Below are 13918 nucleotides of genomic sequence, written 5' to 3' on the forward strand. Positions count from 1 at the left end.
ATAATTTTTTTGGGATTTTGTTTGTTCAAAATCATATGAAAAAAAAGGGTTCAACCATGCGACCACATGAATTAAGCCCATACGGTCGCATGAGGCCCTCCCGAGAATGGGAGGGCCGACGATGCTATAACCATGCGACCACATGGCTATAGCCCATGCGGTCACATGGTTATCAAAACTAACCGTTATTTTTTTACCTTTTTTATTTGAAATTGGTGGCTTTTCATCCTTGTTTGCACCATTTCGTGAAAAACTTGTCAAGTCCTATAAATAGGTGATCCAATTGCAAGAAACATAATTGGGTTTCATTAAAATTTATTCCCAAATATATTTCCAATATTGAGAAAATTTATCACATAATCCTTCCATTTTCACTTGTTCATTGTAAAGAAATCCTTTTACTTTTTGGTGTTCTTCTTGTCAGGACTTGTTTAATCCTACAAACTATTTGTCAGAAATCCTTAAAAAGCATTGAAAATGAGACAAATAACGTTTGAGGACAACGAAATTAATTTCGTATTCAATCTTTCATTGATATACATTAATAATTTTCTTCTCCATTGTCATTACTTTTTCAACAGATACCCGGTCTTGTTATGAGCAACAGTCTGCATCTCCATGAGTTGAGACCATTATGGTTAGTTATTCTCATCCACTACGACCCCAATTAGGAAGGCAAAATCATCTTGTTGAACAACGATTTGTGGTGTTGGAATTATTGGTTGCGGAGCCATGGTGGAGTCGGTGATTACATCTGGATTCATAGCCATGGAACTAACTGTATGAGTTTGGAATGCGGAATACAGAATATGAGTACGAAGAGAAAAATTCAGATTTGTTCTGATACCATGTAGAACGCGATTTTCAATGAAAAAAATCTGAAAAAAAAAAATTCTGAAATTCTTGATTTCTCATTCATTGGGGGAAACTATATAGATACACGTACAAGATCAAAGAAACAAAGCTATCTAATTTAAAAGATATAAGAAAACTACCTAATTTATAAGATATTTCTGTATTTCAACAATATGGTAAACAATCAAGCTTGATTCCCGGTATACACCTCATGTCGACATACATGTTATTGATTCGCAATTATCTAAATGAAAATTAAGTAACACGTGTTATAAAGATTTAGAATGTACAAGAATGGAGTAAAGATGAACTTATTTGTGACAAAAGCATATTCATTAATTTTTTGAAGTTTAATTTAATTGAAATGAATGTCTAAAATGAGGATGGATGGCCATTGTCTAATCCAACAACAAAAACTATTTCATTCCAAGAATTTCCATATATAGACTCAGCATTTTTCATTGTTCTAGAGTGGTGTATCATATGAATTAACTTCTACGCCATGTTTTGGGCATTTGCACTATTATTTGTAATTGTGGCAACATTAAGCATAAAGTCAATGACTCCAATAGCCACGATGGAGTAAAATGTCTTGAATCTCAAGATGCCCCTAACTATTCTTGTTACAAGTCAAGTATTTTATGCTAATTTAGTCATATTTGAGCTTCATTCTTTAAAAATTATTATTTTCTCAAATTCATTTCCAACCACACATTCTTTTCATTAAAATAAATTTATACGCAAACTCATAACTTTCTTTTTTTAATTTTTTAAATCATACATTCTCCAAAGAAATCATTACAAAATTCGTTGTCCAAAAAAAAGGGGCTCAAATAAACCCTTAGACACCACATTCTAAAATACATAAAATTTGTATTGCCAATTTTTTTATATTGAGTCTATCATAGGAGTAGCAAAAAATTTGGTCAAACTCGATATATTCGAGGTGGAGATTACCCGCTTAATTGGGTATTCAGATTGGGGATGGGGCGGAGAATTTTGCCTTGGGGGAGAGAATGGGTAATAAGGGCCCCGGTCCCTCCTGCCCCGGTTAGTTTTTTATTTATTTATAAGAATTCAATACTTTAAATAGAAAATTCTTAGAAATTTTATTAATTCCAATAGAAGTGGCAACTAAGATTATCTAAGAAATGATATAAAAGAAAAACCTTAGTTTACCGAATATATTTGAATAATTTAACTTTTAAAAATTAATTAAAAGAGGTCCCTAACTTTTTTATTTTTTACAGACTTTATCTTGACCTTCATTTTGTGTCAGCGACGTCTCTAACCTTTCATAAATATGCACCTGAGGTCCATCTGGACAAAAATAGTCCAAAACACCGTCAATCGATTGAAAAAATTCCTTGAACTATCTGTTATACCGACGATTTTATTGGATGTTGATACCTTTTTGGATGGTATTTTTGGATGATTTTATTGGATGCTGGTTCCTTAATTTTTTCAGTCAACTGACGTGTTTTGGATGGTGTCCGTCCAAATGTATCTCAAGTGTATATTTATAAAAGATTAGGAACCTCCGTTGACACAAAATGAAAATTAGGGTAAAATCTACAAAAAATAAAAAAATTAGGGACCACTGTTGCAACTTTTCCTAAAATGAATTACAAAAATTAAATGGATACTAAATGGGGCAAGCCCCCCCCCCCCCCCCCCCCCCCCATGGTGTCCGTCCAAATGTATCTCAAGTGTATATTTATAAAAGATTAGGAACCTCCGTTGACACAAAATGAAAATTAGGGTAAAATCTACAAAAAATAAAAAAATTAGGGACCACTGTTGCAACTTTTCCTAAAATGAATTACAAAAATTAAATGGATACTAAATGGGGCAAGCCCCCCCCCCCCCTTCCCCCCTCTCTCAAACAGATAACGGGAAAGGTACGATATGGGAAATTACCCATCGGGGCCGAGTGGTGGAAAAGGTTGCCCGACATGAATTCTTCTCATTACCATCCCTAGTCTGTTATATTCACATCGAGGGATAAATATCACTTGATAATTCCTAACTTGGTGCAGTTTTCTTTTATATAAATAAGATTTTCACATATTGCCAAAGTTTACCTATGCTACTGCCAATTAGACTTGTTATTCCTATTGTTAAAATAATTGTTAAGGGATTTCTTTTCGGGGATTTTTCATAGATGTCACTAGACTTGAAAATATACAAAAATTTGTCACTTTTACTAATGGTGCTAAAAATTGTCTCTTTTTTAGTGTGAAATATCCAAATTACCTATATTGGTACTTTTTCAAAAGCATTTAACGCTCATTAATGCTTGATTTGAATGTCCATTAATGCTATGATGCGATAATTTAATTTGTGTACTATAAACATTAGATATATGTATATTATATTGGCTAATATGAATTTTTCATAAAAAAGTAAGCATGAACCGATTTCTTCTACCATTAGCAAACCTTAACTTTCTTACCATCTTCTCCATTCCTTGGTCAAGAAGAAATTACCATTGGATTTATCTTCTATTTTGAGAGGTTACCATGTTAAAAATGGTTTATGTTTTTATCTTACAACTTATTACTTTTGAAATGTTAAATAGAATATGACCATATATATTTGAAATTTTTAAAATTATTATTCATTGATTTGTTTGATTTTTCAAATATTTTGGAATAAAGATATCAATATCCTCTACAAAATGTTATGAAGGATTTCATATTTAATGAAACGTTGAGTTATTTATTTGCAAAGAAGTTGTCATGTTTTAGTTGAAAATTGATGATCACCATTAATAATTTGAATAATTTTTTCCAATCAAACACAATAAATGTTTTGAATGATCGCCTCTTGAAGAATATGTCATTCATAATGAAGATTACTAACAATCGCTCTACGTGGTACACATGTGGCGTTCAGTGATTTGATAAATGATGCGTTAAAAAACTACAACACTAATGCATCAAATTATTGACCATCACATGTATACCACATAAGACGACTAAGGTAATGAGCTACTACATATATCATTACTCTCTCTTTAATGATTCACTGTGCAAATTATTTGAGAAGAAAATTTTGTCATTTGGTAGTACAATATTGATTACCACACTTAGGCCTTGTTTGAGCCCCATTATTTCCTAATTAAAATGAAAAATATGACCGTTATCCGTCACATCAAACCATCATATTTGACTTTTTATCTCTTGTGTGGACCCAGAACGGTTATATTTTTCATTCTCATTTTTACAATAATGTAGCTCAAACGGGGGCTTAATGTTATAAAGAATTTGTTCCAATCACACACATTAAATGCTCTACGTCTGTTCCGACAGTTCAATAGCTGAATTTGACATTTCAAAATTGTCGGGATGGATATGTTAACTGTCGAATTCAACATTTCAAAACTATCGAGATAGACATTTCGAGACTATCGAGATAGAAGATTCATAGAAGTCCAATAGTCCGTTGTTTCTAGTGGATGAACCCATGTACTCTAAATCTTAGTGGATTGGTGGAAAAATTTTATCTGTTTGCCCTCCACAATGTGACAAAGTTGGATGAGTATTAAGTAGAAATGAAAAATAGCCATACCATGCTATTAATAAGCAAATTATTGGGAGGAAGTAACTTTGGTAATTTAGTACACAACCACCGATGCACAACTTAAGTTACTGCATGAGTAACATATGTTGCGATGTTTTTATCGTCTAGGTGTAAGTTTATCCCTTAAACATGCAGATTTTTATTGAATATGTGGATCTTAAAGCATCTTAGTACTACTTATTCATAAAGTATGCATTTGTAGTTGTTGGTAATGAATGAGTATGAGTCAGCAAGTTGCATTTCAAATTTTGCATGTGCTGTGAATGAATATCTACATTTTGATGTGAGAATTACATGTTAAACAATCTATTTCATTCATTAAAGACAAGGAAAATGTGTGATTGTATTCAATGATCAGTCACATATTTGTGCAAATTCTAAACACGAATTTTTATATTTATTGCGAAAGGAACATGGTTCAACGAATTTTGCTTGTGTTTGTTTGGATAAAGTTATACAAGCCACAAATTATAGCGTGATAATAATGAGTCATGGAAATATTAAATCTAAACAAAATAGTGGTCATACTAATTGAAATTGTCTCGAATCAAGTGTTCATCAACATTACTAAATTTAACTTTAGAGGAACCTTCTTTCTCTCCTATCATAAAATATCCTTAAAAAAAAACTTGAAAACCACCATCTCTCCCACCTCCCTTACCTTGACAAAGTGAAAGTCTGTAGACCTTTTGTGTTGCAACGAAGAGTATTTCCTTGTGGGTTTCGTTTTAACCCTTGTATATGTGCACAATTTCAAGTACTAATTAGCGGGAAATAATTGATCGAGCTAAATTGTGCAAGGTGGCCTTTGATGTTAAATCGTTATGAGATGTACGCGTGCACATGATCATCTTCTGACAGGAAAAATTCAAAATTCATCTATAAAAAATAGAAACATAAAGCAATAACAAAGGTTGGGTGATGACATGTCACATATTTCATTCATATTGCACATACATGAGTTGTTGAACAAATTTTGGCTCTATAATCAATAGTTGAGATGAGTGACTCAATTGCTGAGATCGATAGTTTATATCGGCAGATGGTTCCATAACTATGATATTTCCATTTCATGAAATAATAATAGTGCTCAGATGATGATATGTCATACGTTTCTACCTTAAATCACACGTGGAAGAGAAGCTAAATAAATTTTGACTTATGAAACCAACTATTTAGATAAATGAGTCAACTATCGAGAATTTCAAAGACCAATTGTCGAAAATGACAATTTATGTCAATGGATGGTTTCACAACTATCGGAATTAATATTTACATTTCACATTCATCCTGATTTTCCATGGTAAATATAAATGCAAAGACATTATTGGCAATCCCACGACATCAACAATTGAAGTTCATGAAACAAATTAATAGCCTCAAATGTGTAAATTTGAGAAATGTTCCATTTACATATTCAACATCAAACGTTTAAATCTTTGAGCTATTAAGAAGCTACAAATTTTGGTATACAAACTAATACAAATTCAAGAATAATGAAAGACTAATTACAAACTTTAAGTTCAAATCTCTAGAAGGATGAGTCTCCACTGCAACAAAAATTCAAGAATCTTATAATAACATAGAATGACCGAGAAAAAATAAACCCACTTCACACTCACGAAAAAATCAACCATTTGAAAAAATAAATCCACTTCACATTCATTAAGATAGTAGTTTTACATTAACATAAATGTATTTTACATTACATTAAACCCATTTCACACTCATGAAATCCCAAAAAAAAAATAATAATAATAATAAAATAAAATAAAATTCACATAGGGAGCAAAAAAGGACCGACGGAGTTTTAAAATAGTTGGCAACTTTACTTCCTTTTTTAAAAACATTCTTCTATTAGTGTTGAACACAAATAGATTATCAAAAAAATTTCAAAACCAATTTCAGACACAAAATTTCTAAATTTTCTCAGACACCCAAAGAAAATGAGAAAAGGACAAATAAAAGATTTTTTTTATCTATCCAAATATATCTGAATATCCTGAAATTTGAAAAGGAATTCTTAAATATTGAATTTATTCATTCATTTCCTATATCTCACATTATTCCATTAACAAAATATTTCAAAAAAAATGCTGAAAGAACAAAAAAAACATTTTTTTCGACCAAAAAAAAATCGTAGATAGTGGAATCATAGAGAGAACCGAAACCTAGGAAAAGAAAATCTTTATTGTTTGGAAAAAAAGATCTCCAAAAAATGTTGAAAGTAAAATTTCTCTCACAAATTCTCCTGGAGGGCACAAGAGAGTTCTTTCAATTTTTTTGAATTCGTTTGAATATTGTTTTTGAGCTAGGTTTAAAAAGAGTGGAGGATGGGGTGTGGTTTAGGTGGGTTTGATGAGATGTTTGTTTATTATTTTGTACAATTATTTTCATTTAATCACGTCAACACTAATTACAAACATATACGGATTTTAATTGTCCACGACGAAAAAAAAGTCTAAAAGTGATATTTTTTAAAATGCAAAAACAAAAATTGACATGGGGTGCCATTTCTTCTTACTTTAATCATCTAACCTAGGATTTTTGCTTTGTGTCAACATGCTCTTTTTCATAACAAGCATACCTATTTATAAATTTATATCCAAGCATTGGGGTAGATGGGTCGTTTTTGGTTGGTGACATGTAACAACATTTGATTGAATGAGTTATAGCTAATTCTATTATCTGTTTATGTTTTATTCACCAATTTAATTATTTCACTTTTGCTCAAGTATATTGGCTCATATCATGTATTTAAGATCTCTTACAATGTTTCTTCCTTGTGCGTGCTTTTAGCTCATTTTGGGTTCACGTGTATTTTGCTCTTTTCAGAGTGCTCGCTCAAATGAATATTTCATATATAACAAGTTGCTATCAATTTTATAGCATCTACTCCAAATTTCACATAAACAAATCAACTTGAAACTATCTATTAATTTTTGATAAACTAAACAATTTTTTATAGTCTTGGTAACAATGTAATTTACAGCTAAAAATGTCTTATTTGATGGAATAATTTTAAAGAATTCTAAAGAAACTCAAAACAAGAAGTCATTCTCCTACTAATAAACACACAAAAGAAAGAAAAAGAATCCGATGTGATCCTTTATAAACTTTATTTTTTTCAATTCAAACTTTGACATACTCAAAAAAGCATAGGAGAGAGAGAGAATCCAGTGTCCGGTAAAGATAAATGCTAAGCTTCCCCTTTCTATTTATATAAGCAAAGGGAAATTAATTATACTTCTTTGTCATTTGAAAGTTAAAATTAATTATTCTTCTATAGTTTTTGAATTATATTGTCAAATCAATATTTGAAGCATTCTCTAATGAATAAGTCAGGCTTAATTTTACTTGTGTTTATTTTTAAATTGTCCAGATCGGCCTGTCAACCCACTTTTCCTGAAACAAGTTCGAAGAAATTAATTATACTTCCTTATCTTTTGAAGAAATTATAGGTTGATATATGAACTCATTTCCACTGAAATAAGTAACAATTAATTTTATATATATATATATATAGACACACACACACACACAACTGGCCAATTATTGTACAAGTTCAATTGATTTATACTTTGGCTATCCTTCTTGTCATTCAATGCATATACTTCTTAGTTTGCATTAGAAAAATAATTTCATTTATCATCATTATCCCACCAAACAACCATATCCGCCGCCCCCATCTTCTTCCATTCCAATCACCGGATCCACCACTCTCTGACATGGACACGCTGGAATTCTCATCTGGCAGATCACCTAGGAGGGAGCTCCAAGGACCTCGTCCAGCACCTCTAAAAGTACGTAAAGATTCCCACAAGATCAGAAAACCGCCAGTTGCACCGCCACCGCAGCAGCTGCAGCCTCGACCACCAGTCATAATCTACACCGTCTCTCCCAAGATAATCCATGCAAATCCTAATGAATTTAGGTCACTGGTTCAACGTCTAACCGGCCGGAATCCAACCTCGACCTCTTCTAGTTCCTCCTCAGTTTTTCAAGAAAAGGATTCAGTATCTCCAGCTGCACGTTTTGCTTCTATAGAAAAAACTAAATCACCAGAAGGAAGAAGATTACCACAAGCTTTTAATGACATGGAAATGGTTCAAGGGATAAATATTAGCACAGAAATTGACAGCAATTTCAGGCAACTTCAGGGTATTTTATCTCCTAATCCAGCTTCTCTTCCATCTATTCCACAAAAATATTTCTCCCCTTCATCTGATCAGAATCCACTTAACTTTTTCTATGATTTAAGCCCAGTTTTACACAGTAACAAAAATTATTTAGAGAGCAGTTTAATTCCCAGTCCTCCAACTTTTGTTTCACCCTACATGCCTTCTCCAAATACACTAGATATTTTCCACAGTTTATTTGACCTTTAACGCTATACAAAAATGCAGGGATTAGTTGTAAACTACACGGTTGTGTTTGTTTTCTGAATTCTTCCTCTTGATGATAAAGAAGGTACACACGGGATCTGTATATCATGTTCGAACCTGCTTCAAAGTCATTTTCTTTCTAAGAAGTACTTTAAAATGTGACTTAGTGATTTCAAAAATCTCCTTTGCAATTCGATCTGATGCTTGATGCATTAGTTTGGCGCAAATTATCCCCTTCTTTTTGTCTCATGTTATACTCATCATAGTTAGTAACCTATTTTTTTGTCATGTAGCCTCTGGATTGTAATTTGTAACACAACAATATTGATTTGTTTGCTCTATTCTTGTATTTGTTCTTTGTGCATATATAATTTCCTGGTCAAACTGCCATTTATTATGTTTGAATTCTAAAACTATCAAGCAAAAAATTATGTTTCATCCCTTTTCAGGTGGCCTTGCCGATCACAATATGGTACTTTAAATTAGACGGAATACGGAAGAAGAAGAATATGTTCTATCATCTTATACAATATTGTTCGCTACTAAATGACAAATATAATTATGAAGTCTCCTATTTTTAAATGTAGTAAATTTTGCTTCGCCAGCGAATTCATTTTTGTCGTCTTTGACCGGTGACACAGAAAGCTTACAGCCCTCGATGTCGTCGGGCTTTCAGATCACCAACCTTTCACAGGTGTCGTCCGCCGGCCGGCCGCCTCTCTCTACGTCGTCGTTTAAGCGCAAGTGCAGCTCGATGGATGACGTAAATATTAAGTGTGGTGGTGGGTCGTCCGGCAGTCGTTGCCATTGTCCCAAGAAAAGGTAAAAGTCAACTCTAAGAATTGAAAGAAAAATCCAAATAATAATTGTGGTCGTAATTCTTTTATTTTTTATCAATTATAATTGAGATTTTTTAATTTTTTTTTCAATTGCAATAAAGATTTTAGCGTTTGATTTATGATTATATTTGCTTTAATTAGGAAATCAAGGGTGAAGAGAGTGGTTAGAATCCCCGCGATAAGCATGAAGACGTCGGATATTCCATCGGACGACTACTCATGGAGAAAGTACGGGCAGAAGCCCATCAAGGGTTCCCCTCATCCTAGGTGAGTTCGTTATTCATTTATTTGGTACCTTAAATTGAACGTCTCGTTTAATCTAGTAAAGTCTCCTCGACAATGGAATAACAAACATTTTAGTACGTATTTGTCACACCGAAATAAAGAGAATTATCACTAAATAATTTATCATTGCATATCTTTTTAAGTTTTGTTTGCATAATTTACACAAGTACCCTTAGAGTCATGTGTAATCTATCTAGTGCCGAATATGGAACGCCGAACATGTCGATTACATATTGTTTGTAATCTTGTACACTCGAGCTAGTACTATATATTGACCATGTCAAGACTCAAAATATGACTAGTTCGACAAAAATTTGATTATCTACTTATAATTGGTAAAAAAATTTCAGGGGATATTACAAGTGTAGCAGCGTTAGAGGATGCCCGGCTCGTAAACATGTGGAAAGGGCATTGGATGATCCGACGATGCTAATTGTTACTTACGAAGGAGAGCATAATCATGTACAGTTGAGTGCACAAACACCGGCAGCTATCATCATGGAATCATCTTGATCGAAGAACGACATATTGTTCGACGGTAGAGATGTTGCAAAGAAAATGAACAGAAGATGGCAAACGTTGGATGCTCTCTCCTTTAGCAACTCCCTAGACAAAATGTGTTTTATCATTGTCCCTATTTGGCAGTTGAAAAAACTTTGATTCTGTGTAGAAAAAAGAGAGAGAGAGTAAATTCCGGATTTGGTGGGAATTGAATCATGCAACTAGTGGGGTTTTTTCAACTCTCTCTCTCTCTCTCTCTAATATATTGCAATTGAGGTTCCAAACTTTAGCATTTACCCAACCTTTTGCTTTTGTAGCATTTTGGTCTATAGCATTAAAATGTGAAAATTTTAAAGGATTATGTTACATGTATATTAGAGTTTTATAACGGTGTTCAGCCTCTTACGTGAAGGGAGATTCACTTCGAATAAAATATAGTTTATTTGGAGTGGGTTTTCCATGTGAAGAGGGTGGATACCACATTATGTACGAGTAGCATATTTCAATTTTAAAATATTAAGTATTGAAGAAAAAATTTGTTCTTCTTGCACCTTATTGCCATCCCAACTAATCCAAAATTGACATCTAAGACTAGAAAGAAGGTGAAAGACATGGGGTTGGTAGGAAGGGACATCTTACTAGTAAAAGTGGACTATATTCAAAAGAAGATCGAGGGCGAGGAGACCAAATAGATTTGCGACTTGTTGCTCCAATTATGTGTTTTTGTCACATTGACACGTCAAGTTTTTTTGGTAAACGGGAGACGTTAATAATTGTTTTGACAATTCGACGCATAAACATTAATGTTTTTCTTATTTGCTAAAAAGATATGATGTGTTGAGGTGTCAAAAATATATTGGAATATAGTAAATCTCAACTTAGGATGAGAGTGAGAAGATGGTAGGTAAGAGGTTGTAGAAGTAGTGAAATGGCTTATTGATGGGATAGGGAAGGGACGGAGACATAATTTTCTTTTTCTTCGTCTTTCCCTTATTTAAGTTTCTTCCCGTTGAATTAAGTTCAATGAATTTTAACCTTAATAAAATCAGATACGTAAGAGCCACGTATCTTTGTATTCGAAATCACAATGCTACAACCTTAAATAAAGATTAAGGACCTAACTCCAGTATAACACGTAGTTTGAGTATCCCCTCTTGCAATATTTCTTATATAATCCAATTTCCACTAGGCAATTTTTTAAACAAGGATTTTCCATTAAAACGCTTTAATTTAATCAAAATCCAATCATATAACTCACTTGGTGCATGAAGATTGATTAAATTAATGAATTAGATTTGTGTTAAGTGGAGATCATTGACATATAAACATGTATCACAAAAATTGTTAGTCAATAAGAAATAATTAAGAAATTGGCCAAATTATAGTTTAATGAGGACATGTCGCGTATGGTACGATTGACAATTTATTTAAAATTATTTAGGCAGAAGATGAATGACTAATGGTAGGTGGAGGGAGAATTAGGATTTTTATTGAGTGGAAATTAATTATTGAATATTTGAGCTTTATTTGGACCTTTTAAAGTTGAATTTATTATTAAATAATGTTAGGTTTATTTATTGATTCACTCGTGCACTATACCTACCATCACACAATTATTAATTTATTATATACACATACTTGAACCTTAAATTAGATAGAATTGAATATTATTATTATTGATAACTTTTACTATATACTTCCTTTTTATATTATATATGTGTGTGTGCGCAATACTTAAATGATGGGTTCAATTATACACACAATATCTAGAGTAGCAGTCGTTAGTGTCTACTATTTATCAACGATAAAATGAAAAAAATCGTATGCGTCAATCCCATGTTCATCTTAGGGTTCTTAGTTCAATTCTTCTTATGTTTTGGATATATTGTACCAACTCGAGACATAAACAAAGACAATGATAATCAGACTCAATAAAAGACTCGAAGTTCAAATAAGGAAGGGTAAACCATTGCACAAATTATTTTATTCAAACATTTTAGTTTCACTATTTATTATTCAGTTGAAACCTAAAACAATTGAACCATCTCCATCTAAGTTCTAAGATTTAAAAAACTTGTTAAAATTTAATCAGAACTAAAATAAATTGCTCAATCCGATCCCACTCGAATAGTTTCAAAAAAAATTATCACAACCACTTGAAACCCTATTTAATAAGTAAAACACACTAATTATCCCTTATCAAGTTGGTAGAATTTGAACAAGACAAATCGAGCATCTCATTACATTTCAAGAATCTTATTCTATATTCGTTTCAATAATCGATCCTTTGTTAAATTCATCTATTTTAAAAACGTCACTAACTACATATATTAATTTCTAAATTATGAGTGGATAGTCGAGATTGAGATCATGTGGAGATATGCCACTAACATAAATTCCAATAGATGTTGGTTTGGACGATTTATAAAATGTATAGTTGACTAGCCAGCATACATCACACAGGTGGATGCAAAGTCACGAGAAATGGTGGGAATAGGATTTGATATTACTCTTTATGACTCAGCATCCCTTTGTCAAGTTGTATATTTCTAAATATTTTATGTGAACTCACCTAGTAATTGTAGTCATCAAATTCATGACATATTAGATCAGATCCAAAAGAGTCAAATATCACGGTTTAAAAAATTTGACCCAATAAATTACTGAACCAAAGAACCAAGACAATCACAAACATTATCTTGACCCCGCGATCACAAAATTTATGAACCTCACTTTGTTGAATGTCACAAGAATTTATTTTTTGATAGTTTGATGAATAACGAGTTAAAAATAATATGCTTTGCAATAATATCTGTCAAATTATGTATTTTTACAATGAAAAGAATTAGTCGTATTTGTAGGAAACCCATAAAAACCTCATTAAAAACGGAATTAGGTCTAAAAGATATCAAAAAGATGCCATGAAAAGAGTTTTAATTAAAATAGAAGTCTAGGCAAAAATGCGCCCAGGTTTTCACTATGCGGCCACGTAGGCGTTTGGCTTGCAATCGCATAAATCATTCAATAATTCTCATCTTGGCTTGGGTATGGAGACAAGCGGGCGCATGTCTAGTTATACTATGTGCTTCAATTTAGCTCCTTCTTCCATTGTTTAAATCAAGTTGTTTCATCTTGATTCTTCTTTCATGCCTAATAAGAAATTTCTCATTTTACTTGTTGTGGTCGATAGTTTATCCATCGCAACTTGAACAAGTAATCACATGGCTTTCTTGACCTTCTTTGCTAGTGACCTAGTCAGTGGTCATTTCTCCACAATCAAAGGGTCCTTGTCCTTACTAACTCTCATACCATGGTTTTCATCATTTCTTTCTTCTTCAACAGGATTCGTCCTCGAATCTCTACCTACATCAAACATGGAAAGATCATAAATATTGAAAGTAATTGAAATGTTATAATCATCTGGAAGATCCAATTTATAGGCATTGTTATTGATTTTTTCAAGCACTT

General features: G+C 32.4%; 1 protein-coding gene across 1 annotated transcript; it reads left to right on the forward strand.

Annotated features, from left to right (window-relative positions):
- Positions 1-8251: 8251 nt before the first annotated feature.
- Positions 8252-10816, forward strand: LOC111385748 (probable WRKY transcription factor 7; the record flags this gene model as incomplete). Its single annotated transcript, XM_023010164.1, has 4 exons — positions 8252-8318; positions 9413-9647; positions 9806-9931; positions 10300-10816. Coding segments are annotated over 4 exons (591 nt in total), but the record flags the coding sequence as incomplete, so codon positions are not given.
- Positions 10817-13918: the final 3102 nt, after the last annotated feature.

Source organism: Olea europaea, unplaced genomic scaffold (assembly GCF_002742605.1).
Source record: "Olea europaea var. sylvestris unplaced genomic scaffold, O_europaea_v1 scaffold327, whole genome shotgun sequence".
NCBI lineage: Eukaryota > Viridiplantae > Streptophyta > Magnoliopsida > Lamiales > Oleaceae > Olea > Olea europaea.